Source organism: Puma concolor, chromosome B4, assembly GCF_028749965.1.
Source record: "Puma concolor isolate L17-30 chromosome B4, mPumCon1.1.hap2, whole genome shotgun sequence".
NCBI classification, from domain to species: domain Eukaryota; kingdom Metazoa; phylum Chordata; class Mammalia; order Carnivora; family Felidae; genus Puma; species Puma concolor.
Window position 1 is genome coordinate 137,531,986 of NC_141673.1, and position 27,647 is coordinate 137,559,632.

The window sequence follows — 27,647 nt, forward strand, 5'->3', positions numbered from 1 at the left end:
GCGCAGTCGGTTAAGCGTCTGACTTCAGCCAGGTCACGATCTCGCAGTCCGTGAGTTCGAGCCCCGCGTCGGGCTCTGGGCTGATGGCTCGGAGCCTGGAGCCTGTTTCCGATTCTGTGTCTCCCTCTCTCTCTGCCCCTCCCCCGTTCATGCTCTGTCTCTCTCTGTCCCAAAAATAAATAAACGTTGAAAAAAAAATTAAAAAAAAAAAAAAAAAGAATATTCATTCACAGGGGCACCTGGGCAGCTCAGCTGGAGCCTGCTTGGGACTCTCGCTCTGTCCCTCCCCCACTCATGTGCGCGCGCGCGCGCACTTTCTCTCTCTCTCTCAAAAAAAAATTACTTATTCACAAGATATCAATATTGAAAACAATATTTTTAAGGGACATGTGTTGACAGTTCTAGAACTCTTCACTTCTCTAAATGACATTTGTGTGTGCAAGCAGCCCCGTGGGGATTACACAGCTACCTTTTTGAAATCTGTCTCTGTAATTTTAGAATCCTCTCTTTCCTATTAGGAATAGAGATTTTTATTTTCATGAAGCTTCCCTTTTTAGGTCTTTTCAGTTACTTTGGGTCTTCTTTGAAAGGATGACTCTATTTGTATCATTTTCATTAGAGGCGATGTTAAAAGTATGTAATCAGAAGATGCTCCTGCCCTGTGCCTGGCCCTTCCTTCATCAAAGTGTTTCACCTGCCATTTTCAACTTGGATGATCTACACCAGCCAGCACCTTGCTTTACATCAGATGTTTAATCTAAACTCCCACACCAGCGCTACAGATAACAATACTACTTTTGATCTCTCAGTAATTCGGACTTATTCCAGACCTCTTTGGAATGGATACATTGGCCAGAGTGCAAGGCCCCAGCTATTTAAATTCTAGTTAACATACAGTGTAGTATTGGTTTCAGGAGTAGGACCCGGTGATTCATCCCTTACATATAGCACCCAGTGCTCATCCCAGCAAGCGCCCTCTGGAATGCCCATCCCCCACACAGCCCATTCCCCCACACCCCTCCCCTCCAGTAACCCTATTTGTTCTCTGTAGTTAAGAGTCTCTTATGGGTTGCCTCCCTCTCTGTTTTTGTCTTATTTTTCCTTCCCTTCCCCTGTGTTCATCTGTTTTGTTTCTTAAGTTCTACATGTGAGTGACCTCATATTTGTCTCTGACTTATAATTAAATCCCATTAATATGTTCCTGAATTATAAAATTACACCAAAACATACTTTAAAAATTGGAAAATGTGTAAAAGTACTATAAAAAGAAGAGACTCATTCCAAGTTCTAATATTCAAAGGCACTCAAAAGGTAGTACTCAAACTTCTACATCTATGTTCCTTTTCATCTTTTTTTAGTAACTAATTTAGAAACTAAGTAATTTAGTTTCATTAACTAAATCTAGTATTAATAATTTGGGGACTAAAATCTTCAGCAAAGTAGGCCATTTCTACATCAAAACCATATATTCCTAACTCGTCTTTTATGTTAAAACTCAGCCTGTTCCTGAGATTATTTTGTACTTGTGAATATATGTCTCAACATACATCTTCACATATATCATACATGTACAATAACTGTAGCTGTAAATGTACTAACAGCTGACATTTATAGAGCATTCACCAGGTGCCAATCCAGGTTGTAGGTGTGTTAAGTATTTTAGCTCCTTTAGCCTTTATAGCAACCCTACGAAGTAGACCATGTTATCATCCCCATTTTACAGATAAAGGAATTGAGGGGCTCCTAAGGGCACAAGCAACCCATCAAAGGTCAAACACCTGCCAAGCAGGGGACCCAGGGCTCCAATTCAGGCAGTTCAGTGGTGAAGTCCATAGGCCTAACTGCTACATTGCTTCTCAGTAGAGACCTTATCATATCAGGGGGAACCATTTTAAAATGCATGAAATGGAGTCCTGTTTATACTTTGTTATGAAAGAAAATAATTTGTTAGTTAATGCAAAAAGGCCCTGTGGGACAACGAAGCCAGGAAACACCTACTGAGCCGGAGTTCCCGTTGCAAGGTACAAACCTCTAGAAATTTAGGCACATTATTTCTGAAATGTACTAATAGGTCTATTAAAGGCAGTGAATTTTACTAATTAGAGTTTATAGTAGAAATATAAACAACCCCTAATGAACGAGTTTGCAGGTCTGCAGAGAGCACTCTCTTTCGCCCACTCTCCCCACTCCATATTTAGACATAAAAATGTATACAAATCTATTTGGTTTGTTTGTTTTTTTGAGGACATGTCCCTAATGAAAAAGGAAATAAGCCTGTTGTTATATGATGTTTGAATTTATAGCTCAATATGGAAGAAAGCGATAGATACAGGGATCCAGATTTCAGAATTCCCCAGCCTTCTAAACTGTAGGCACACCTAAGAAATTGAGCGCTGGTGTGACCAAACTGACAGAGGGTGTAAAACTATACGGGTGAGCCCAACATCCAGTGTGCCCCACGCATGTACCCACCGGATGCAAACTCTGTGCCTGCCGTGTTCTGAGCACACAGCTTGGGCAGCCCTGCCCCCAGCTCTGTGCTCTCCCAGACAGGAAGCGCCCCCATTTCCGCACGACCACAGAGCTGAGGATGTCAAAAAGGCAGCTCTCACGGGTTGTAATTCTCAACCAGAACCTTGCTTTAGGGCAACGATAAGTAGAAGTAAAAACTTCTGAGGTAGTTCACACTCTGAAGGGGACCCCACCCCTACTTCTGACACGAGTTACACTCTCCATGTGCTGAGTCTTAAGTAAAAATGATGGGAGTCACTAAGGGAGAGGTTCAAAGGCAAGGTCTTAAATTTAGACGAGAATTATTAAAGGAATTTGGCCTTGAATACCACTGAAATGAGTACATAAGATATTATCTAAAAAATGACTTTTTCTGGGGTGCCTGAGTGGCTCAGTCGGTTAAGCATTTGACTTCAGTTCAGGCCATGATCTCAGGGTTCATGAGTTCGAACCTCGCATTGGGCCTGAGAGCCTGGAGCCTGCTTCAGATTCTGTGTCTCCTTCTCTCTTGGCCCCTCTCCTGCTCATGCTCTGTCTCTCTCAAAAATAAACATTCAAAAAAAAATCTTTTAATGACTTTTTCTAGTTCTTAGATTAGCAAAATACTTAGATATTTTTATTCTTATGTACAATGTTTACTTCCTTTCCTTTTTCTCAGTATAAATTACTGTTACAGCTAAATTTTATATAGATATTTCATAAAATAAATGAATACAAAAGTACTGAGACATTGGAGTCTCCCTACAGTGAGCTCATATTTTTGTAAGAACGTAGGAGAGCCAACTACAATGTTCCGTCAGCCAAGTAATGACATATTTGTGGAAACTGGAAAATATCCAGGACTTTGTACACATACCTACAGAATTCTTCGCAAAAAGGCTAGGCTGTTTTGAATTTTTGAAAGTAGTTGATATATAATATTTAAGTGATCTTACAAGAATATAATAATACCATTTTTTAAAGCACCAAAAAAAAAAAAAAAAAAACAAACTACAGAGCATTGAATACCCATCTATCTACAGAATATCAGCATTGATTATTGTGCTCAGCTGTCAGAAAATCACAGCAAAGCAATACATAACTGTGACTCTTGTTTCTGTGGTCTGGCATACAAACAGCCTGTATGCCATAGTTATAATCAGGAAAGTTGATAAATAAATGTAATTGAATGGTATGTCAAATACTTTCTGGTTGGTCAGAGGTTCTTAAGGACTATTCAGTCAGTCACTTCTTCCAGTGGCCCCTTGTACTGTCAAACCACAACTCAACTTATGTTCCTGACAGGATAGGTCAGGAAATATGCTCAGTGTTTTATCATTTCATTAATAAAATCAGTGGATGATGGAAGGACGCTCAGAGAACTCACACTGTAAAGACTACAAATAGTATAGACACGGGCCCTTACTGGAACATTCACTTTACAAATCCGTCCATTTGAGTTAACAGCAACAGAGATTGCAAGAACCTTAATGGGTTTCGTCCTGCAGGGAACTAGCTAAGAGAGGCAACCTTCCTTTTATAAATTTCGCTTTTCCACAGAGCTACTTGACAAAACGCTATGTTTTTGCCTCCTACGTAGGCAAAGTGAAAAAACTCACTGATTGAACTGGGGACAATAGCTCTACAGGTTGTCAGGCTCTACTCCTTTGTTTCTATTCTTTTCCAAAGTCAGAAGTGTTCTTCTTTAAGCAGGCCTGCTTGAGTTCTAAGAGAATAAAACGCGTGATTCAGAAACAAAATAGAAAGACCAGTCAAAAAGTTATTTTCTTGCCATTTGATGTCTACTCAAAACAGTGCTAAGGCAAATTCTGCCCTAACATATTCTGATCTTCAGCCATTGGTGGGATTGATTTAAATGTTAAAGCAGTCAAGACCCTTGGGACACAGGGGTATCTGCGCCCAACCGATCGCCATGTTCTAGGAGCATAACCAGGAGACTACTTACATGGGAGGAAGCCATCTGACCCCTATTGTAGGACCTTCCTTGGGGTGGCATGGTGGGCCATAACACTTCCTCTCCTTTGAGGAGGGTTCTAAAGGAAGGCTCATCTCTATCCTTTTTTTAAAAAAAAAAATTTAATGTTTATTTTTGCGAGAGGGAGAGAGAGAGTGCAAGTAGGGGAGGGGCAGAAAGAGAGGGAAACACAGAATCTGAAGCAGGCTCCAGGCTCTGAGCTGTCAGCACAGAGCCCGACACGGAGCTCCAACTCACAAACCGTGAGATCATGACCTGAGCCGAAGTTGGACGTCCAACCGACTGAGCCACCCAGGTGTCCCTAATTTTACTTCAAATATGCATTGTTTCAAAGACATCTCTGAAGAATTTTGCAAGCATCACATCCTCTTATAGGTATTTATCACCTGAGAAGCACCGCATGGATCTTATAATGTACTTAATAGTTTATTAATGTCATCTTTTTCCCCAAGGGAAAAAAAAAATTAAGTGTATGGTGAAAACCAGGGAGTGTTGAGGCTACTGAAGGGGAATTTCATCAGCACTTCTTGCTTCCCTGAGGTTGAGACTGAGGCCCAAGGATGGCATGATCTATTGATCACCCAGCCAGTCAGTGGTGGCACAGAGACCAGAATTTCTACTCCATGCTTGCTATCCCAGGAACTGCTGGCAAAGTCTAAGTCCAGGGCAGATTGGAGCACACTGTCCCCCAGACCCTCACAACTTCAGTTCTGACTCGCCAAAAGAATCGTGTGTGTTAGTTAATGTAGTTCCCGGTGTAAAGAGAGGTCCTTACTGGTGTGTGGGGGTCATAAGCCACCCCCTCTCCCCGTCGCTCCTCATTACCCTGCTTCACGTGTTCTGTCAGTTCATGAGCAGAAAAGATAGGACAGCACTGGAGGAGACCTGGCTCTCTGCTTTCCTCTTTTCTGAGGAGTCCTTTTGCTGAGAAGGATCTGCTGGAGTTTGGTTTTTGACGTCATGCAATTTTTTTCCAGAAGATGTAATGAAAATTAAAGGCGGAATTACTCATATAGATGTCCAGCACCATTTCTGGAAGAGACTACCTTTGTTCCACTGTATTATTGCTTTTGCTTCTTTTTCAAAGATCAGTTGACTGTATTTGTGAGGGTCTGTTTCTAAACTCTGTTCCATTTGATCTGTCCATTCTTTTGTCAACACCACACTGTCTTGATGACTATAGCTTTGTGGCGAGTCTTGAAGATGGGTAGTTCTGACCTCCAACTTTGTTCTTCCAAAAATTTTTTTGGCTGTTCTGGGTCTTTTGCCTCTGTGTAAACATTAGGATCAGTTTATAGAGGTCCACAAATAATTCAATAGGATTTTGACCGGGATTTCACTAAACCTATAAGTTGGAAAGAATTGACATCTTGACAATATTATATTCCTATTCATGAACATGGAATCTCTCTCCGTTTATTTAGTTCTTTTGATCTGCTGGGGTCTTTTGATTAGCTTTTAAATTGTTTTCCTAGGACAACAGCTACTAATTATTAAGGGCATGCTGAATGCGAACCCTGAGTCAGTTTTCTACATGTATCATCTCATTTAATACTCATGACAGTCCTCTCGAGACAGGAATATTATCCCTCTGTTTTGCAAATAAAGAAGATAATGCTCAAGGGAGGTTAACTTCTCCATGGTCGCAAATAGAAGACATACGAACTTGGTTCTCAGTAAGGGCAAAGCCCTGGTCTTGACCATTACCCTGAGTCTTGTCCTTCTGGGTTTGGTTCTACCTGAGTCAATCTGGAATCCTTCCCGTGGGCAGGCTTTTCTTCTCGAGAGTGGTGCTCAAGGGTTCCAGGTCAGTGGCAGGTCACCTTCAGCTCAGAGCACTCATTTTTGTACCATTTATGAAAGTCTGCGTCCGTCATATACGCATGTATGTTTGTATGTACGACTGGGGCTTGGGATTCGAATTTTAAAAGATTTATCCATCCTTCAAAACGTGATCTTTGAAACCCAGACCCCAGGACTGCATGGTTTGTGTGTGTACGTCTATTCCGACTTCATCACCGAGCCATCTCCTTGGGCCCAGTGTAGACCCAAGAGTTCCCTGGATGCATGTCTTCCCGGGACTTCCAAACAGCATCCAGAACCCCTCAGAAAAAGGCAAGGACACTCAGAACAGCACCTTCTAGAAGGATAACAGGTTTCCCCACCCTGCCCACCCAAGCTGGACCTCCAGGCATGGACTGCCCTTATTCCCTATAAGCAGCCCACATTTATCTGGTATTCACCCAAACCAAGCACTTCAACTGAAGCAAAATGCCATCATAAATAACCAAAGGCAATCGATTGGCTTTTTTCAGTGCCTCTGGCTTAATATAAAGATGAGAATTAGAAGAGATTGTTTTAAAAGACTTATCATGGAGACATAAGATCTTTTAGTGGGATGAAGTGTGGCATCCAAGATGCTATAAATCTCCATTACTATTTAATTAATAATCACTATGGTAGTGTGGTCTTCTTGGAATGCCCAAGGGAGTAAACAATGACTGTGTCCTGTGGTACCTTAGAGTCTGTGTTTTGCCACACAGGTTCAACCCCCCAACCCTTCATAGCTAGGTACAGACCTGACTTAAGCATGAGAACTGATGGGACCACTGTGCCCAGTGTTGTGTAGAAGTTAGGGTTGGCCTTTTGCCTCGAGTCCTAGCTGACAACATATAAATTCCAAATTTTCAAGTTTTATAAGGATTTATAAGCATCCTAACACTTAAGAGGAACCCTTCACCTGAGCACTGTTATAAATGGCCTTTAAGCTCTTATAGCTTTCATTCTTTTGAGCATGTAGGAGATTCCACTACTGTGTACGTACAGACCATTATAGTTTTAGGTAAAAAAAGGTGATTAGAAGTGGTCCACATGGTACTTACAAGAATAAGAGCTAAAGGAAACATGTGCTATTGATGAAGCAGATGTGTGTGGACTGAACAAATGATTAATCTCAAGCTGTATTTGAAGTATCAATGTTAAGTTAGCACATCTATCACTAGAGATTTTGGCCTGTCCATAAGGGAAAGGGCTCCAGTTAAAGATAGAAATCAGTAAATTAGATCAGAGGTCAAGTTTAGAAAAAGCGGGACGACACTGATCTTTATCTAAATTATTGAGATATTTACCACAAGACTTGGTTTCCCCAGTTCTGTGGAGAACTGGCCTCAGTACAAATGGTGGGAAATGTAGGTCACTATCAGACCAGAACACTGTCACTTCATATGCCCCAGGGCCTCGGTTAGTCTCACATGAAAACTCAAAGGTTAATTCTGTTAAAAAATCACCCAAGTGAGGCTTTGGGGTGCAAATTCATGAGCAGACATGCTAAAGGTCTTCACACTTTAAGGATGACTAATTCTGTGGCTCATGAGGACTCTCTAGAATTGAGATGCTCAAAATGTCGTATATATACTTATTGAGGAAGCACTGCCTCACATAGGAGGAGGAGCCCAGGCTCACTGGAATTGTAGCCGCTTCTGATACTCTCACTACAATGTTGAAGACCTGTAGACCTGAAGAGGTCTTCAACCTGAAGACCACTCAACATTACTTTTGATGGCGGCCATTCAAGGGGGCCAGCTCTAGCAACACGCATGATGTCCTCTGGTGGAAGCAACATGCTAGCTCATCAGCAAGGTCTTGCAACAAGTGAAATCAGGACCGGCAAGAGATAAGGCTACACTTAATTGTCAGCTGAAGGCAGGACTGTGTTTCATCAAATCTGATGGGTGAGGCAGGAATGCACATCCCCACTCTCACTCCTACCACAGGGCCATACCTGGAGAGTATGTTCAGAACTACTTACTAAGTGTTGTGTTGAACGCATGCTTCCAAGCCCTGTGCCTGGAGTCAGAGACCTGATTTGTGTTATCCTTACCATCCTACACACTATCAATTTCCACAGGTATACAATCAGCATTGTATACCATTAAGTGTCCAACACCATCACTGTTGGGTGGGCGAGTCTGGGTGGACCCTTCCTCATGCCGTGCCCCATCAGCTGCATCATAGCGTGTAAGTATCCCAGCAAACGTTACGCATATGCCTCCCAGATGCCCCAAGCTTCTTCTTGGTGTTCGGAAATGCTGTAGATCAGCTAAATTATCTTGGTCTTTTTATAAGTGATCTCAAGATAGAATTGGTTCCCCTGAAATCATCTAAATCCACTCAGAAAGTAGCGCTTGTTTCCTTATTTTTTTTAAAAGCTGAAATTTGGAATTGTTTTTGTTTTTCCCTAGGAAAACCTCTTTTTTGTGATGGAGTATCTCAATGGAGGAGACTTAATGTACCACATCCAAAGTTGCCACAAGTTTGATCTTTCCAGAGCCACGTAAGAGCCCTCTAAAGGGTTTGGGGTTTTTCCACTGTTCTTGTCAGGTACCGAGCACCTGCGATGCCCATCGATACTTCTCCCTTGTGGCATTTTTCCTGTTTCCTCACTCAGCGTGCCACAACCTCAGGTCAGGGTAACGCCCTGGGGACCTATCCAACAAGGCAACTGTTTTCCCCATTTGTGAAGCTTAAATTGGAGTCTGTTTTGTTTCATTTCTCCATGTTTTGAAATCAAGAACTTAGTGTCTTAAGAAACCACTTAGCTCATCAAGCTTCTAATTAATCTAAACCCAGAAGCAAATATTTGCCCTTTGAAAAGAAGCAGTCAAATGAAACACAGATCTTAAAGGTGGTCATGGGGATGAAACTCTAAGGCCTTTGATGGGAAGCTGAAGGTGAAGGCATAAAACATCTGGCTAAGGGGGGGGGGGATTGAGAATTAAGAAACCAGAAGAGGTATTTACTCTCTGAGAATAAATCTTCACCTTTTTCGAAACCAGGCAGACTGCATTTGCCAGGTGGAAATGAAGCTGAGTCCCACACAACCCCCTGCCTCTCTTCCTCCTGTGGGCCCTGTTTCCTCAGTAATAAAACCGTGACACTCAGGAAAAAAGAAAATTGTGCCACTAGGGCCACTTAAAAATATGGGTACACACTAGCTTCCTTTTCCCGGTGCTCAGTAATCTTTCATTCACCTCTAATGAGCACTTTCGAGTGGTGTAGGCTGAGCTGGGTTGAAAGATGGACGGGTCCCACCAGCTCCCACAGAAACTCTGGCTGAAATGGCTTTTTGTCAAAGCCAGTGGCTCGCACACCACTAAGCTCATCACCTCCAGGAACCATCAGCAACGTGCCCAGAGAGAATTTTATGGGATTTCCGCAGCAGAGAAATCATCAGGCGGTTTTCGTGCTAACGGATTCTCTCCGCCCACCTTCCTCACTACCTCTGGAAGGCATGAATGCCATCACAGACACATGCTGTCTGTCGTGCCCTCAATGCCTCCCAGGTGTCTGTCATCACTGCAAATGGAGAGCATATCCCACTCCCATCTTCCATCTGCCTTCCTCTGCCTCTGGGGCTGCATTTCTTGCCCATAAACAAGCCGGGTCTATTTGGAATGACCCTGCACACAGGTCTAAGGGCTCCAAGCAGAGTTTAAAATAAAATGGAAAATTATTTTTCTGTAATACTTATACAATTACATTTAATGTATATGTGTGTTTTATTAGCAAAAAAAAAGTTTGAGCATTATAGTTTAGAAGAATAAGTACTAGATGCAGGTAAGACTAACTTAAGGTTAGTTTCATGCTATGTTAAGCTTTGTTTCATGCTATGAGGACTTGGGCTGAACATATAGAACAGACATCTCTCTTTTGTTAGGACTGAACGAAATTATGTGTGTACAGAGTTGTGTGGGTACACCTCAGACAGTACTTGCACAGAGTACCCACTATTTAAAATGGGGATTTTACTTTGTTCCATCAATGCATCCATACTGAACTTTGATTTTCCTTCCCTCAGGTTCTATGCTGCTGAAATCATTCTGGGTCTGCAGTTCCTTCATTCCAAAGGAATTGTGTACAGGTAAATTTTATTCTTTGGAAACACATACAGAGATATCTTGATTCCCTGTCCAGTTAATTTAATCATTCTGCTCTGGTGATGTGAAATGGCCAGTGTGCTTTGTGGCAGGAAGTTGCACGGCCGGGGTGAGGACAGTCAAGTCAGGAACTCCCATCTCAGAAGAAGTAGGGTTCTGCTCTCATTTTGCTCTTTATTCTGGGCCTTCCTTATATAGTTATTCTCCCCACTCACCTCCACTTTTCTCATCTCCTTCCATTACCCTGCTTTCCCTTTGGCATCTTAATCATCGCTTTCTCTTTCTGTCTCTTTCATAGCTCGTTTTTCCTGATTTTTGCTTGGGCCAACTAGAATGCTTGTTGAATGTTCTCTTGGGTGGGGGAAGAGGGGAGCTCTTCCTTGAACACTCATACACACCCGTGGAAACCTACTTGCCTGCACCCGGTAGAAGTGCATAGGAAGCCATGTGTACTCTCTTTCATGAGTGGATGTCCATCCAAAATGTCTCTATCATACACCATCTTTTCACACCCTTCTCAGAGGAAAGCTATTGTACTTTAATCTCCTTACTTCTTTGCTCAAAATATAGTTGACTCTTATTTAACATAGAAATCACCAAAAGCTTGGTTGTCTGGTTTCTGACTCACTGAAGATTAGGGGGGAAAAAATAAAATTAAAAAAAAAAAAAAAAAAAGAGAGAGCCAGACAGGAGGCTGGCGAAGCTGCTGGAGGCTGGCCCAGTGAGCAAAGTGAGAGGGTCATGTTGAATCCAATATAAAGGGAAGATGCAAGTCAATCAAAAGGCTCTGGGAGAGTGGGATTATGTGCCCTTCTGTGGCAAGTGTTCATAACACTGGACCAGAGTCATCAGTAAGGTTCAATGGTAAGAGGGGGTCCGAGATGGCAGCATAGGAAAACCCTAAATGCACCTCCTCCCAGGGACACACAAATCTACTCCAACATATAAAGGAGCAATTCCTCTTGAAGGACTGAGGGCCAACTGGAAAGCTTGTGCTCAACAAAGGATAGAGGCACAGTAATGATGAGATCCCCACCCCCAATATTACCAACTGCAGGGGGAGGGATGGCACTGAAGAGGGCCATGCAGACTTGCCCCTCTGGGGGCAAAGTAGTTTAAGGGACAACTAGACTCTGAATGTCCACCAAATGGTGAGGGAGATGGTAGAACTCTCCTCAATGCCAGAGGTGCTGGCGGGTGCCATTGTTTAAGCTCCCCCTCCACTTTGATAGTGCAGACAGGAGCAGGGTCCAGGCACTGTAGCCAGGCTGCTGCTTCAGTGAGCCCCAGTATGCCAGCCTACACCAGATCCATCCATCCCCCTAAAGGCGGCCCCCCACCCATGCCTGCCACAGCTCCAGCCATCTCCCTAAGGCTGCCCCAGTATGATACACACCAGGGCTCTCCTAGACAGTACCCCCTATGACTCCAGCCATCTAGCCAAGGCAGCACAAATATAAAGTACTCTAGGACACCCCTATCCTTTCCCCACCCTAGTTCCAACCATCCCACCAAGGCAAACTGATGTGGATTGCCCCAGGACCCACCAGCCTATATTCACTTCCTGCCAGGATAGCCCTGGTGCAGAATGCCCCAGGATCCCTTGGTCTATACCTGCTTCAGCTCCAACCAGCCATCCAAGAAGCCCTCTGCATAGAGCACCCCAATGTGATGCCAGCCAGCCAAAGCTTCCTGGCATATATAGTCTATACAGAGGACATTCCTACACAAAGTCACTCCTTCAAGACTGGGAGAGGTGCCTTTTTCACCTAATTCATATAAATAAACAGAAAAAGTCAAAATAAGGAGGCAGAAGGATATGCTCCAAATTGAAGACAAAACTTCAAAAAAGAACTAAAATAGAGATGGCAATCTACCTGACAAAGAGTTCAAAGTACTAGTCATAAAGATGCCCACTGGACTTCAGAGAAAAGCAGATGAACCCTGTGAGACTTCAACAAACAGAATACAAAAAAAGAACAAATCAACTAAAGAATGCAAAAACAAAAATGTCAAATACACTAGAGGGAATCACTACCAGATTAGAGGAGGTAGAAGAACAGATCAGCATCTGGAAAATAGGCTATAAAAAGCACCCAAGCTGAACAGCAAAAAGAAAAGAGAATTTAAAAAGTTAGCATAGGTTAAAGGACCTCTGAGACAACGTCAAGTATGCTAACATTTATATTAGAAGACAAAGAAGAGAAACAAAGGAGTGAAACTTATTTGATGAAATAATAGCTAAAGAGAAGGAACAGACATCCAGGTTCAGGAAGCACAGACAGTCCCAAACAAGATGAATTCAAGAGGTCCACACCAAAACACATAATAATTAAAATGTACGAAATTAAAGATAAAGAGGATCTTAAAAGAGGCAAGAGAAAAGCAACTAGTTATGTACAAGTGAAACCCCACAGGGCTATCAGCAGATTTTTGGCACATGCTTTGAAGGTAAGAAGGGAGTGGCATGATATATTCAAAGTGCTGAAAGGAAGAAAACTACAACCAAGAATACTCTACCCAACAAGGTTATCATTCAGATTTGAAGAAGACATAAAGAGTTTCCCAGACAAAAGTTAAAAGAGTTCATCACCACCAAACCAGCCTTATGAAGACGTGTTAAAGGGACTTCTTCAAGCAGAAAAGAAAATGCCTTGAAGAAAATTATGAAAGGAAAAAACTTCACTGGTAAAAGTAAACATATAGTAAATCAATCACTTGTAAAACTAGTATGAAGGTTAAAAAGTAAAATCAATTAATGGATTCACAATATAAAAGTGTATGTAAAACAGACCATTACAAATATAAAACATGGAGTGGGGAGGACTAAGAATGCAATGCTTTTAGAATGTGTTGAATTTAAGTGACCATCAACTTACAAGAGACTGCTATATACTTAGGATGGTATTATATAAACTTCATGGAAACCACATTTATATATCTATAATAGATACACACAAAAAAAGAGAAAAGAATCCAAGCATATCATTAAAAGCCATCAATCACAAGGGAGGAGAGCAAGAGAAGAAGAAAGGAACAGAGAAGAACTACATAAACAACCAGAAAACAATGAACAAAATAGGGATAAGTACATACCTATCTATAATTACTTTAAATGTAAATGGACTAAATGCTCCAGTCAAAAGATACAGATGACTAAATAGATTAAAGAAGACCCAACTATATGTTGCCTACAAGAGACTCACTTCAGATATAAAAGACACACAGACAGAAAGTAAAGCGATGGAAAAGATAATCCATGCAAACGGAAGCAAAAAATAAACTGTAGCAATATTTATATAAGACAAAATCAACTTTCAAACAAAGTCTGTAACAAGAGACAAAGCAGGGCATAATCATAAAGGGATTGATCCAACAAAAGAGCAATTGTAAATATGCATCCAACATAGAAACAACATATGAAGCAAATATTAACAGACACAAAGGGAGAAATTAACAGTAGTTCAATTACAGTAGGGGACTTTAACACCCCACTTAGAGCAACGGGAAGATCATCTAAGCAGAAAAATCAACAAAGCAACAGTCACTTTGAATGACACGCTGGACCGGATGAACATAACAGATATATTCAAAACATTTCATCCTAAAACAGAAGACATTCTTTTCAAGTGCATATGGGACATTTTCCAGGATAGATCATGTGTTAGGCCACAAAACAAGTTTCAATAAATTTAAGAATAGCAAAATCATATCAGACATATTTTCCAACCACAGCAGTATAAAACTAGAACTCAGAAGAAAAAAAAAACTGGATAAAATACAAACACAGAGGCTAAACAACATGCTACCAAAACAAAATAAATAGGTAAATGAAATCAAGAGGAAATCCACATTACCTGGAGACACATGAAACTGGAAACACAGTGATTCAAAAATCTTTGAGACACAGGAAACTGTTCTAAGGGAAAATTTATAATTTTTACTTCAAGACAAAAGAAAAGTCTCAAAAAAATCTGAATTTAAACCTAACAGAACAAGAAAAAGAAGAATAAACAAAGCCCAAAGTTATAGAAAAAAAGGAAATAATAAAGTTTGGAGCAAAAGTAAATGAAATAGAGAAGAAAAAATATTGAAAAGATCAATGAAACTAAGAGACAGATCTTTGAGAAGATAAACAAAATTGGCAAACTTTTAGCATAGTAATCACAAAAAAAAAAAAAAAAAGGGGAGAGGACCCAAATAAAAAATATCAGAAATGAAAGAGAAGTTACAATTGACACCACAGAAATATATAAAGGTTATAAGAGACTACTAAAAAAAAAATCATATGCCAACAAATTGGAACAACCTAGAAGAAGTGGATAAATTCCTCCAAACTTACAGTCTTCCAAAACTGACTCAAGAAGAAACAGAAAATCTGAACAAACTGCTTACTAGTAACAAAATTGAATCAGTAATCCAAAAACGCCCAACAAACAAAAGTCCAGAACCAGAGGACTTCAAACGTAAATTCTACCAAACATTTAAAGAAGGGTTTAACCCATTTACTTTTAAATTTTTTTACATTTATTTTTGAGAGAGAGACAGTATGAGCAGGGACGGGCAGAGAGAGAGGGAGACGCAGAGTCCAAAGCAGGCTCCAGGCTCCAGGCTCCAAGCTGCCAGCACAGAGCCCGATGTTGGGCTCAAACTCATGAACTGTGAGATCATGACCTGAACTTAAGTTGGACGCTTAACCAACTGAGCCACCCAGGTGCCCCTGGGTTTAACCCATTTAAAGAAGAGTTAATACTATCATTCTCAAGCTATTCTGAAAGAATGAACAAGAAGGAATGCTTCCAAATCCATTCTATGTGGCCAGCATTATCCTGATTCCAAAACCAGACAAAGACTACAAGAAGAAAAAATTACAGGCCAATATCCCTGATGAACATAGATCAAAAGTCCTCAACTAATTATTAGCAAATCAATTTTGACAATGCATTAAAAGGATCATTCACCATGATCAAGTAGGATTTATTCCAAGGACACAAGAATAGCTAAATAGCCGCTCATCAATGTGATACTCCACATTAACAAAATGAAAAATAAAAATCATATCATCTTGGGGCACGTGGGTGGCTCAGTTGGTTACACATCCGACTTCAACTCAGGTCATGATCTCATGTCTCGTGGGTTCAAGCCCTGCTTCGGGCTCTGTGCTGACAGCTCAGAGCCTGGAGCCTACTTCAGATTCTGTGTCTCCCTCTCTCTGCCCCTCCCCCGCTTGTGCTCTGTCTCTCAAAAATGAATAAAAGTTAAAAAAATTGTTTTTAAATCCTATCATCTCAATAAATGTGCCAAAGCATTTGAGTAAATTCAGTAGCCCTTCATGATAAAAACTCTCAACATGGATTTAGAGGGAACACACATCAGTATAATAGAGGCCATATATGACAAACTCACAGCTAACATCATACTTAATGGTGAAAAACTGAGAGCCTTCCTTTGGAAATCAGGAACAGGACATGATGACCACTCATGCCACTTTTATGCAACATAGTACTGGCAGTCCCAGCCATAGCAATCAGGCAAAACAAAAAGACATCCATATTGGTAAGAAATAATTAAAATGGTCATTCTTTGTACTTGACATGATACTATATATAGAACACCTTGAAGACTCCAGAAAAAAAAAAAACCTATTAGAATAAGTATAAATTCAGTAAAGTTGCAGGATACAAAATATACAGAATCTGCTGCATTTCTGTATACTAAACTATCAGAGAAACCAAGAAAACAATCCCATCTGCAATCACATCAAAAAGAATAAAATACTTAGGAAAAAACTTAGCTAAGGGTGTGAAAGACATTTACACTGAAAACTAACATACTGATGAAAAATTGAAGACAACACAAATAAAAGGAAAGATATTTGATACTCATGTTTTGGAAGAACACTGTTAAAATGTCCATATTACACAAAGATCTGTAGATTTGGTGCAATCCCTATCAAAATTCCAATGACATTTTTCACCAAACTAGAACAAAAAATTCCAAAATCTGTATGGAACCACAAAAGACCCCGAATGGCCAAAACATTCTTGAGAAAGAAAAACGAAGTTGGATATATCAAGTTTCCTGATTTCAAACTCTACTACAAAGCTATAGTAATCAAAACGGTATGGCATTAGCACAAAAGCAGACACACAGATCAGTGGAGTAGGATAGAGAGCACAGAAATATGCCCACGCGTGTATGGCCAATTAACCTATGACAAAGAAAGCAAGAACATAGGACAGTCTCTTCAATAACTGGTGTTAGGATAAATAGCTACATGCAAAAGAATGAAATTGGACCACTTTCTTACACCATACACAAAAATAAACTAAAAAATGGATTACATACTTGAGTTTAATACCAGAAACCGTAAGTCTCCTAGACAAAAATATAGGAAGTAATAAGGCTCATTGACCCCAGTCTTAACGATTTTTTAGATCTGACTCCAAAGGCAGGGGAAATAAAAGTAAAAAGAAACTTTTGGGACTATATCAAACTAAGAAGCTTTTCCACAGCGAGGAAACCATACCAAACCAAACAAAAACTTTTTGTGTTGTCTTCAATTTCTTTCATCAGAATGGATTACAGAATGGAAGAAGATATTTACAAATAATATATGCAATAAGGGGTTACTATCCAAAATACATAAAGAACTCATACAACACCAAACATATAGTCTGATTAAAAATGCATAGAGGACATGAATAGGCATTTTTACAAAGAACACATGGCCAGGAGACACACAAAATGGTGCTCAGCACCACTAATCATCAGGGAAACATAAATCTAAACCACAATGAAATATCACCTCACACCTGTCAGAATGGCTAGAATCAAAAAGACAAGACATAACAAGTGTAGGCAAGGATATGAATAAAAGGGAACCCTTATTCACTGTTGGTGGGAATGTAAATTGACGCAGCCACTATGGAAAACAGTAGGAAAGTTCCTAAAATAATTAAAAATATAAATACCCTATCACCCAGTATTACTACTTTAGTATTTACCCAAAGAAAACAAAGGCACTAACTTGAGAAGTCATATGCATTAATATGTTTATTGCAGCATTATTCACAGTAGTCAAGCTATGGAAGCAACCCAAGTGTCCATCAAAAGATGAATGGATACAAAAGGTGTGGTGCATATATCTATATATATACACATATATACATATATACATATATACATATACATATGTGTATACACACATACACACACACACACACACAAAATGTAATTATTACTCAGCCATAAAAAAGAATGAAATCTTGCCATTCACAACATGAATGGATCCAGAGGGTATTACACTAAGTGAAGTCAGATATAAAAAGACGAATAGCATATGATTTCACTTATATGTGGAATCTAAAAAACAAAACAGAAAAAGACTCATAAACAGAAGCAGATTCTTAAATACTGAGAACAGACTGCTGGTTGCCAGAGGATAGGACAGTGAAAGGGTAGGAGAAATAGAGAGTAAGAGGTACAAACTTCCAGTTGTAAAGTAAATAAGTCATGGGGATGAAAAGTACAGCACAGGGAATAATATCGTGATAGTGTGACAGGTCGTGACTACGCTGTGGAGAGCACAGCATAAAGTATATAATTGTTGAATCACTGTGTTTTACACCTGAATACAATATTAAAAGAAAGGTTAAATGGTGTCCCACACTGAGTGTTGATGACAGCAAACTGTGTATAATACAGGCCAGAAGCATCCCATCAGAGATGGTCAATACTGAGCAGCTTACGGGGTTGGCTGAAAATTCACTTCGGGAAACCTCTCCATTCCCAGAGGGCACAGTCAAGGGAAAGTTGCCATACTTAGAGCCACAGAACACAACTTTAGGGAAGACTTGGAAGTCATCTTAAGCGGTCTCTTTGGCAACCTTTGGATACAATGGGCTTTGGGGTGGGGGGTGTCCATCTACAAAATAATGTATTAAACAACTGTTTTATACAATTCCTTAATCTCCAAGAAAATGAAAAATACCCATCAGAACATTGAAAACCCTGATCAGAATCTATGGTTTGTTTTTTCTCTCTGTTATCTGTAATGCCTGCAATATATATAAAATACATATCACTGGGGAACTCAGTAGCTTGTGTAGGATGGATGGAAGGGAGAGAAAAGATTTGTGAGAGAGAGAGAGAGAGAGATCAGAGCTCAAAGGAACCTCATGAGAGAAAAGCCCACATGCCCCAGTATAGTCTGTCTCTCCATAGCACAATGCTTTTTTTCTAGCATTTCGTCTTGTTAGTTGACAGAACAGAAAGGACCAACAGGGTCCTTAATGGTCTTTAATATCACAAATTGTACCCAGTAGAGGGCTCTTACTACATCCCTTAATGGGAAATCATGGTTTCTATGGCTTTTTATGCACCAATAAGAATATTGGGTTTATTTAGTAGTGTATTTGCTGAAGTTCTCGAGAATCCTTGAAAGACACCATCAAATAATTCAAGCTAAGGAGAAGTCATCTAGTAAGTACTGGAGAATGGGACTGTCTTGCATTAAAAACCATTCAACTCCCCATTTGTAACTTTACTGACCTGAACTGCCCATTTGGCAACCGAATTAACAAGGGGATTCTATTAATTTCCTTCTTCTAACCACTTGGGATTATGATTTCTGGGTTTGTTCACACACACACACACAAAATATATATATATATATATATATATATATATATACACACGTATACGTGTATATATGTGTATATATATACATATATGTGTATATATATACACATATGTGTATATATATATGTATGTATGTGTGTATATATATATACATATATATACACACACACACACACACACACACACACACACACACACACACACATATACCATAGAAATTACCACAAACTTGATGGCTTAAACCAACAGGAGTTTATTCTCTCATAGTTCAGGGGTCAGAGGTCCAAAGTCAAGGTGCCAGCAGGGTTAGCCTACTTCCCAAGGCTCTCAAGCAGAATGCTTCCTTGCCCCTTCCAGCATCTCATAGCTCCAGGTGCTCCTTGGCTTTGGGGGGCATCCCTCCTGTCTGCCTCTGTGTTCACATGACCTTTTCTTCTCTGTGCACCTCTTTTGTCTTCCCTGTATGTCTCTTAGGAGGACACTTGACCCCCTGGAAAATCCAAGATGATCTCATTCCAAGATCCTTAATTTAGTCACATCTACAAAGACCCTTCTCCCAAAGAAGGTCTCATCCACAAGGTTCTAGGGGTTAGAATATGAACTTACCTTTTGGGGGCCACCATTCAATGCCCCACAGCTGGTGATGTAGACAGACTGACCCCTGAATGTACGGTTCTTCATTAAGCATTGCTGTGTACACAAAAGCTACCAAAGTCTCAATTCCTGGGTACCTAATGACGACACTTTCTGAGTTTTTATTGTGCATTTTTTTGGAGATAAAGTAGAAGTGCATGACAAGACATAGGTACCACACTCTAACAAAAACAGTCCCAGTGAGTAAGATTCTAATTAAAGGTGTCAATAGGAAAGAAAATGGTAGCCTCAGAAGTGGGAGAGGGTTTGCCAAAAAAATAAATTCCCATCAGAAAGAGTTTTGTTTTTTTTTTAGAGGAGGAGAAAGCCTTTGCAAATGGAAGAAGTGATTCCAGAAAAGGCACAGAAGCAGAAGGTCAAGGAGTAAACATTAGACAAATGGGTCCAGCCTTATTGGAAAGGCTTTTGCTAAGCAGCCACAAGAAATGAGGCCAAGTGATGTAGAGAAACAGGTGTCAACATCATTTACCACCTGCTGGTGTTATAAAAGTAGTGACATCTTAAAAGATGCCTCAGCCCTGGTTTGGGTTAAATGTAAAAAACAAGCAGCTGGAAAATACCCAGACATGGAAAGAGAAGAATCTAGAATCTCTGATCTTAGAACTATTAGAACTGAAAGGCTATCTGAGGATAGCTGAGCAGTGACAGCACTGGCCCAACCCGTGTTTTTGAAGCCATTTACAAATGCTTTCACATGGGTTACCTCATTCTATGCTAACAAAGGTCCTGTGGGATAAAGAAGGTAGGCACCACTGTACCCCTTTTACAGATAAGCCACTGGAGGCTCAGAGGGGATGTAGCTTGGCTGAGCCACTTAGCAATAAAGCTGGGATTTGAAATACAGTTCTTCTGACACCCACCCTCTGCCTCTTGCAAATGGAAAAGCTTTGCTTATGTTGACCACACAACTGAATGAAAGGCTTCCACTGAATTCTATTATACCTGACGCACTGCCCCTGGGGCACACAGGTGCTTACCAGAGCCACACCAGCTGATCTGGACTCCAAAGTTCCTTTCTGGGTGCCCTGGTATCCTATAAGGTGTATGTGAGGAGTAATTAGCTGACATCCCTGTGAACACTCTGGCCATTGGATTCTGTGGCAGGTGCAGTTATCCCTCCTCTGCCTCCACTCCTTACCCTCATGGAGGTCTGGCTCTGCGTTTAGACTTTTCCCATTCTGACTTAATCTCTCAAACCATCAATGACCTTTTCTCTCCCAACCCCTAACACTTGGTTCACCTTAGAGGGTGGAATGAAAATCAAACATGATGCTCATTTGCCTAGCCTGAGGCTCAGAGAACACTTATTTTTAGGACTGATTAAAATTCACCCTGAGTCACTGAAGACTCTGGCTCTCAGCAGGACCAATTCGATGAGAAAGACTGGGTCAGCTTGGTTTATGAGGATGTAGGAGAGAAGGCCTTGGTTTGCATCCAAACCAAGTTGGTTTACCCCACCTGTGAGCTGGGATAAATTGTGTAACCCTTAAGAGCCTGTTCTTTCAATCAGAAAAATATGAATAAAGATAGTAATTCCATATCAAAGGGCTGCTATGAGAATCAGATGATGAAGTGCATGTGAGAGCAAGAAAATCCAATGCGAGTATTACATACAATCTTCATCATCCTTATAATTTGCATATAGCACTGCAGCTAGATGTCTGGTTCCCTAGTGATGACCTCCAAACCATCCTTCAGCCAAATTTCTAGGAACATGTGTATGTGGCTATAAATGATGCAAATAGGTTTCATGTAGCAGAAACCCAAAATGTTACCAATATTGCATAGAGTGTGGATTAGAAAATGAATCTGCAACTGTAAGCATTAGGAGTAAAATATGATCCAGACCTGGATTTATTGGAATTCATAAGTCACAGTGAAAGTGTACTTCATTAAAATAACGAACAGCAAGGCAGAAGACCTAAGGAAAGATAGACATATTAGACAGACATATTCATCCTGATAATGAAAGTTATGACAGCATTTGAGTTAGGAGAGAGAAGCAGAACCGACATGGATATGAACATGAGATACATATTCACATGTCCTGGAGATACCCTGGCCACCCAGTCAGACAGGAACGGTCTATGATGCCCTGGTCATGGAGATTATGAACCAAGCTGGCCCAGATGGAAGAGGTCAATTCTGGGGACATCTGCTAATAGTGTCACTCCACCAAAACACAGCTGCAGCCATGCTCACTCTCTCTGGCTGCTTTGCTCCAGCAGAAGGTGGAGAGAGCAATGGAAGGGAACAGTTCCTCAGGAGTTAACTGCAACGGATAATGCCTGGTGGGTGAGCCAGTCCCTGGTGGGTGATGGTTCCTTCAGCAAACATTTATTGAATGCTCTTTACATGCTCGCCTCCTGCCAAGGCTGTCACAGTATAGCACACAATACACATTTCTACCCTCCTGAACCTCACAGTTTAGCAAGAGGCACAGCAAATCATGATGGGAACTTTAGGCTGATATGAATATTGATGACAAGCAATAAAAGATCACCCACAGTTTGGCTTAAGCGAAATCTCAGCCTCCTTGAGAAACTGGAACTAAGAAGGCAGACCCATCGGAGCCCAAAGGTACCTCTCTCATCACTGTGTCTCTTTGGGTTTACATAGCCTCTGTCTCTGCTCTTGGCCAAGCCCCTTCAGCTTTCTCCTTTACTAAGGCCATGCTAGAGGACATCCGTCAGCAGTCCTGATTACCCGTCACCCACTGAGACGGATTAGGGCCGCCTTCCCACAATCCCAACCTCCCCGAAGCGAAGAGAAAACCTGAATCATCCAGTTGAGTCCAGTCACCTGAACTGAAGGAGACAGGGCTATTTGCAAGGCCCTTTGGGAGCAGAGTCTTTGAGAAGGGAATTTTAAGCCAATTCTCTAACTGGAGGTGCAGAAAAGAGTAAGCACAATAGCTGTTCCTATTCTCTCCCAAGTCACCTTCGCTAAGAAGCGAGACCGTGGTGGCCATCACCGACCACATATCCTAGATGTGGGTTTCAGAAAGTTCAGAAATTCGTGGGCAGAGGACATAAAGAAAAAGAAAACTGGGTATTCTATAACAAACTAGAAAAAAAATTGAGTCATTGATGTCAAATGTTAGCATGTGGATGATCTTTTTAAAGTTTAATTTTGAGAAAGAGACAGAGAGAGTGAGAGGGGGAGAGGCAGAGAGCGAGGGGGAGAGAGAGAATCCCAAGCAGGCTATGTACTGTCAGCACAGAGCCCAACGTGGGACTCGAACTCATGAACCGTGAGATTGTGACCTGAGCCGAAACCAAGAGTCGGGACGCTTAACCCACTGAGCCACCCAGGCACCCCACACTTGGATGATCTTTAAAAACATCAATATCACAGGTACAGAATGAGAAGAAATGGGTATGATGGCAATTTGTATAGGAAAAGAAAAGATACCTGGAGGTTTTAGTTTATAGTAAGTTCACGGTTACCCGCTACTGTGACCAAGTATCAGAACCTAACAGGGCAGTGGCTGGGCCATAGCGGGGATGCGCAAGGGCATCACGACAGAAGCCAGCAGTACCCCTGACATCTGCACCAACACATCTATACATCTGGAGGACTTAACTCAGTGAAGGAAAAACAAGACAAAAGTTGAGGTCACTTTTCAAATACTCAGAGTTATCATGGGTAAGAATATAAAGTGTTCTATGTATAATCACAAGGAGGCAAATCACAATTTGGCTTTTTTTTTTTAATCTTATCAGCCACATTACCCTAAAAACGGAAGGGTACTTTACAAGGATATTGGTTCTCCAAGAAAAGAGGAATTTATTGACATGGTTTCTGGCATCAGATGGGTTCTAGTTCTAGAATTATTCTTAGTCAAGAGAAGCCTTCTTCAATTAGTCTTGGAATTAGATGCAGTATAATTTATCCGTGAAGAAACAGATATACTTGGAAAATCACATAAAGTGAGTTTTTCAGGCCTTTCTTCCCTCGTCATGAAAGTAAGGTGCTCGGATAAAGAGCCTCAGGTCTGTATCTCACCTTTGTGATCATACTGAACTGCACCCCTTGGTAAATCAGACAGAGGAATCAGCAGCAACCAATAATTCCCTTGAAGACTCAATGCTATCTCTACTGCTATCTTGTACACAAACAGGCAGGTGTATGCGTTGTGTGGTATTAAATACCACCTTTATGGCACATTCCCAACTACGAACCCCTAAAGACATTTATTTCACAACTAGCTGTCCTTTATATCCCAATATTGTTTCTCGAAGGCCCCTTAAAACTGAAGGATGCTACACTGGAGAGACTCCCCATCACCTACCCATTACATTATCCATTCCACCACCCATGCAGCCATCCACACATAGCTCCAGAGATGCACCAAGTGCTTTACTGGGCATGGGTGGGGGGCCCAAAGTCTGTCAGAGCCAGTCCCAAGAAGACTGGCCTGGGCCAAGAAGGACTATTGGTGAAGTCCCAGAGCACGAGATGCTTGTCAAGGAGGAAAGACCTAGGAGACGGCAATGAGCCCATGGGCAGAGCTGGAGACTGAAGAACAGGGCTGAAAGGGAGAGGAGGGCCAGCAAGCATGTTCCCCTGATGACCTCAGGCTGTGATGTGACAAGTGACCGCCCCTCACGTGGCAATTCTATTTTAACAAAAAATGTATGTATCACCATGAGATGTTGCTTTGCTTGTGTTTTCCAGAGATCTGAAGCTTGACAATATCCTGTTAGACAAAGATGGACACATCAAAATAGCAGACTTTGGAATGTGCAAGGAGAACATGTTAGGAGATGCCAAGACAAACACTTTCTGCGGGACCCCGGACTACATTGCCCCGGAGGTACGGATGTGCTGTGGGAAGGGAGTGCGTGGGAGCCTGCCCAGCTCTACACATCCCTGGCCAAGTGCCACTGCTTCTTCCTGTCCCAAAAAATCAGAAGAGTTAAAGTAGTTTGTTTCAGTATTTGTATCTGTTTTTCTTAGTATTTCATGAATGCAGCCGCACACAGGGACTGTGTTATTATTGAATGGCAGAGGGGCGGGGGGGGGGGGGTGGTCTCCCATTCAACATGTCCTCCTCAGCTAGGACTCCTCCCCACCACAGACTCAAACTGTATTCACTCCACTTAGACCAAACAGAGGAAATGATGGGGAAGAACCAGGTGGACACTGAACAGGCTCAGAAGTATCCACCTGAATAAGTCAAGTGGTTTCATCTTGGGACCAGAAAAACCTGAACTGTGGTTTCCAAGCTGCCATTATGTGACCTTGAAAAGATTGCTAGAGTCTAGTGACCCGCAACCCCTCTTCTGTCAAATGAGATATTTATGTCCCATGTTATTGTAAGTCTAAAATGGGTGAGCCTATGGAAGTTTAAAAAAAAAAGAGAGGTATAGTGCTCATATTCTGAGCCCTTAGAAGAATGGCATTTGCTCAGAAGGCATTCATCATTCCTACTCTACCCATGTGACCCCCTTGTTATGGAGTCCTCCCCAGCTGCCCACCTGAGGGAGGTTGGACACCCCCTTACCACCTGGACCTTCTTCATTGCTTTTTATCTCAATCTCCATGCACCAGTGGATAATTGCTCTAAAGTCAAGCTATCCACTTTTTTAAATCTCTGTACTATGGGGCACCTGGATGGCTCACTTAAGTGTCTGACTTTGGCTCAGGTCATGATCTCACCATCTCCGGGTTTGAGCCCCATGTTGGGCTCTGTGCTGACAGCTCGAAGCCTGGAGCCTGCTTCAGATTCTGTGTCTCCCTCTCCCTCTGCCCTTCCCCTACTTGTGCTCTCTCTCAAAAATAAACATTAAAAAATTTTTTAAATTAAAATAAAATCTCTGTACTAGTTTGAAATCATTATAGATTCACAAGAAGTTGCAAAATAGTACAGAAGTGTCACTGATATATATCCTCCACCCATTTCCCCCAGTGGCTACATCTCCTATAATTATGGCACGACACCAAAATCAGGGAATGGATATTGGTACAATGTGTGTCCAGTTCTGTGCCATGTGATCTCATGTGTAGATTCACTTTTCGTAGATTCTTATTCTTATTCTTATTCTTATTCTTATTCTTATTCTTATTCTTATTCTTATTCTTATTCTTATTCAATGACTGAGCACAGGGATTGGTGCATTAAGTTGCTAATACAACTTCCCCTCAGGTGGGAAGAATGAATGAATGACTATTAATAAATTCATAAAGGGGGATGGTGGTTTGATAGGGATGGACTTCTGATTTCCCGGGTCAAAAATTAGCACGTCTGTCATCAAGAGCGTAACTGTGGTGCCCTGAGTTTAAGAAATATGTGGCTTTGTCCTGTGCTTATTTGGTATTTAATTTTGACCGAACCTTGTTTTTTTTTTCAATATATGAAATTTATTGTCAAATTGGTTTCCATACAACACCCAGTGCTCATCCCAAAAGGTGCCCTCCTCAACACCCATCACCCACCCTCCCCTCCCTCCCACCCCCCATCAACCCTCAGTTTGTTCTCAGTTTTGAAGAGCCTCTTATGCTTTGGATCTCTCCCACTCTAACCTCTTTTTTTTTTTCCTTCCCCTCCCCCACGGGTTCCTGTTAAGTTTCTCAGAATCCACATAAGAGTGAAAACATATGGTATCTGTCTTTCTCTGATTGGCTTATTTCACTTAGCATCACACTCTCCAGTTCCATCCACGTTGCTACAAAGGGCCAGATTTCATTCTTTCTCATTGCCACGTAGTATTCCATTGTGTATATAAACCACAATTTCTTTATCCATTCATCAGTTGATGGACATTTAGGCTCTTTCCATAATTTGGCTATTGTTGAGAGTGCTGCTATAAACATTGGGGGTACAAGTGCCCCTATGCATCAGTACTCTTGTATCCCTTGGGTAAATTCCTAGCAGTGCTACTGCTGGGTCATAGGGTAGGACTATTTTTAATTTTTTGAGGAACCTCCACACTGTTTTCCAGAGTGGCTGCACCAATTTGCATTCCCACCAACAGTGCAAGAGGGTTCCCGTTTCTCCACATCCTCTCCAGCATCTATAGTCTCCTGATTTGTTCATTTTGGCCACTCTGACTGGCGTGAGGTGATACCTGAGTGTGGTTTTGATTTGTATTTCCCTGATGAGGAGCGACGTTGAGCATCTTTTCATGTGCCTGTTGGCCATCCGGATGTCTTCTTTAGAGAAGTGTCTATTCATGTTTTCTGCCTATTTCTTCACTGGGTTATTTGTTTTTCCGGTGTGGACTTTGGGGAGCTCTTTATAGATTTTGGATACTAGCCCTTTGTCCTATATGTCATTTGCAAATATCTTTTCCCATCCGTTGGTTGCCTTTTACTTTTGTTGGTTGTTTCCTTTGCTGTGCAGAAGCTTTTTACCTTCATAAGGTCCCAGTAGTTCATTTTTGCTTTTAATTCCCTTGCCTTTGGGGATGTGTCAAGTAAGAAATTGCTACGAATGAGGTCAGAGAGGTCTTTTCCTGCTTTCTCCTCTAGGGTTTTGATGGTTTCCTGTCTCACATTCAGGTCCTTTATCCATTTTGAGTTTATTTTTGTGAATGGTGTGAGAAAGTGGTCTAGTTTCAACCTTCTGCATGTTGCTGTCCAGTTCTCCCAGCACCATTTGCTAAAGAGACTGTCTTTTTTCCATTGGAAGTTCTTTCCTGCTTTGTCAAAGATTAGTTGGCCATACGTTTGTGGGTCTAGTTCTGGGGTTCCTATTCTATTCCATTGGTCTATGTGTCTGTTTTTGGGCCAATACCATGCTGTCTTGATGATGACAGCTTTGTAGTAGAGGCTAAAGTCTGGGATTATGATGCCTCCTGCTTTGGTCTTCTTCAAAATTACTTTGGGTACTCGGGGCCTTTTGTGGTTCCATATGAATTTTAGGATTGCTTGTTCTAGCTTCGAGAGGAATGCTGGTGCAATTTTGATTGGGATTGCATTGA

At 41.3% G+C, this 27,647-nt stretch overlaps 1 protein-coding gene across 3 annotated transcripts in view; it reads left to right on the forward strand.

Annotated features, from left to right (window-relative positions):
- The window catches only part of PRKCQ (protein kinase C theta), a 192,892-nt gene that overhangs the window by 144,948 nt on the left and 20,297 nt on the right, over positions 1-27,647 (forward strand). For all 3 annotated transcript variants that reach the window (XM_025930476.2, XM_086715011.1, XM_086715012.1), the window contains 3 exons: positions 8,728-8,819; positions 10,344-10,406; positions 24,400-24,538. In XM_025930476.2, the coding sequence (XP_025786261.1) occupies positions 8,728-8,819; positions 10,344-10,406; positions 24,400-24,538 (294 nt within the window). The remainder of the gene's footprint in view (positions 1-8,727; positions 8,820-10,343; positions 10,407-24,399; positions 24,539-27,647) is intronic.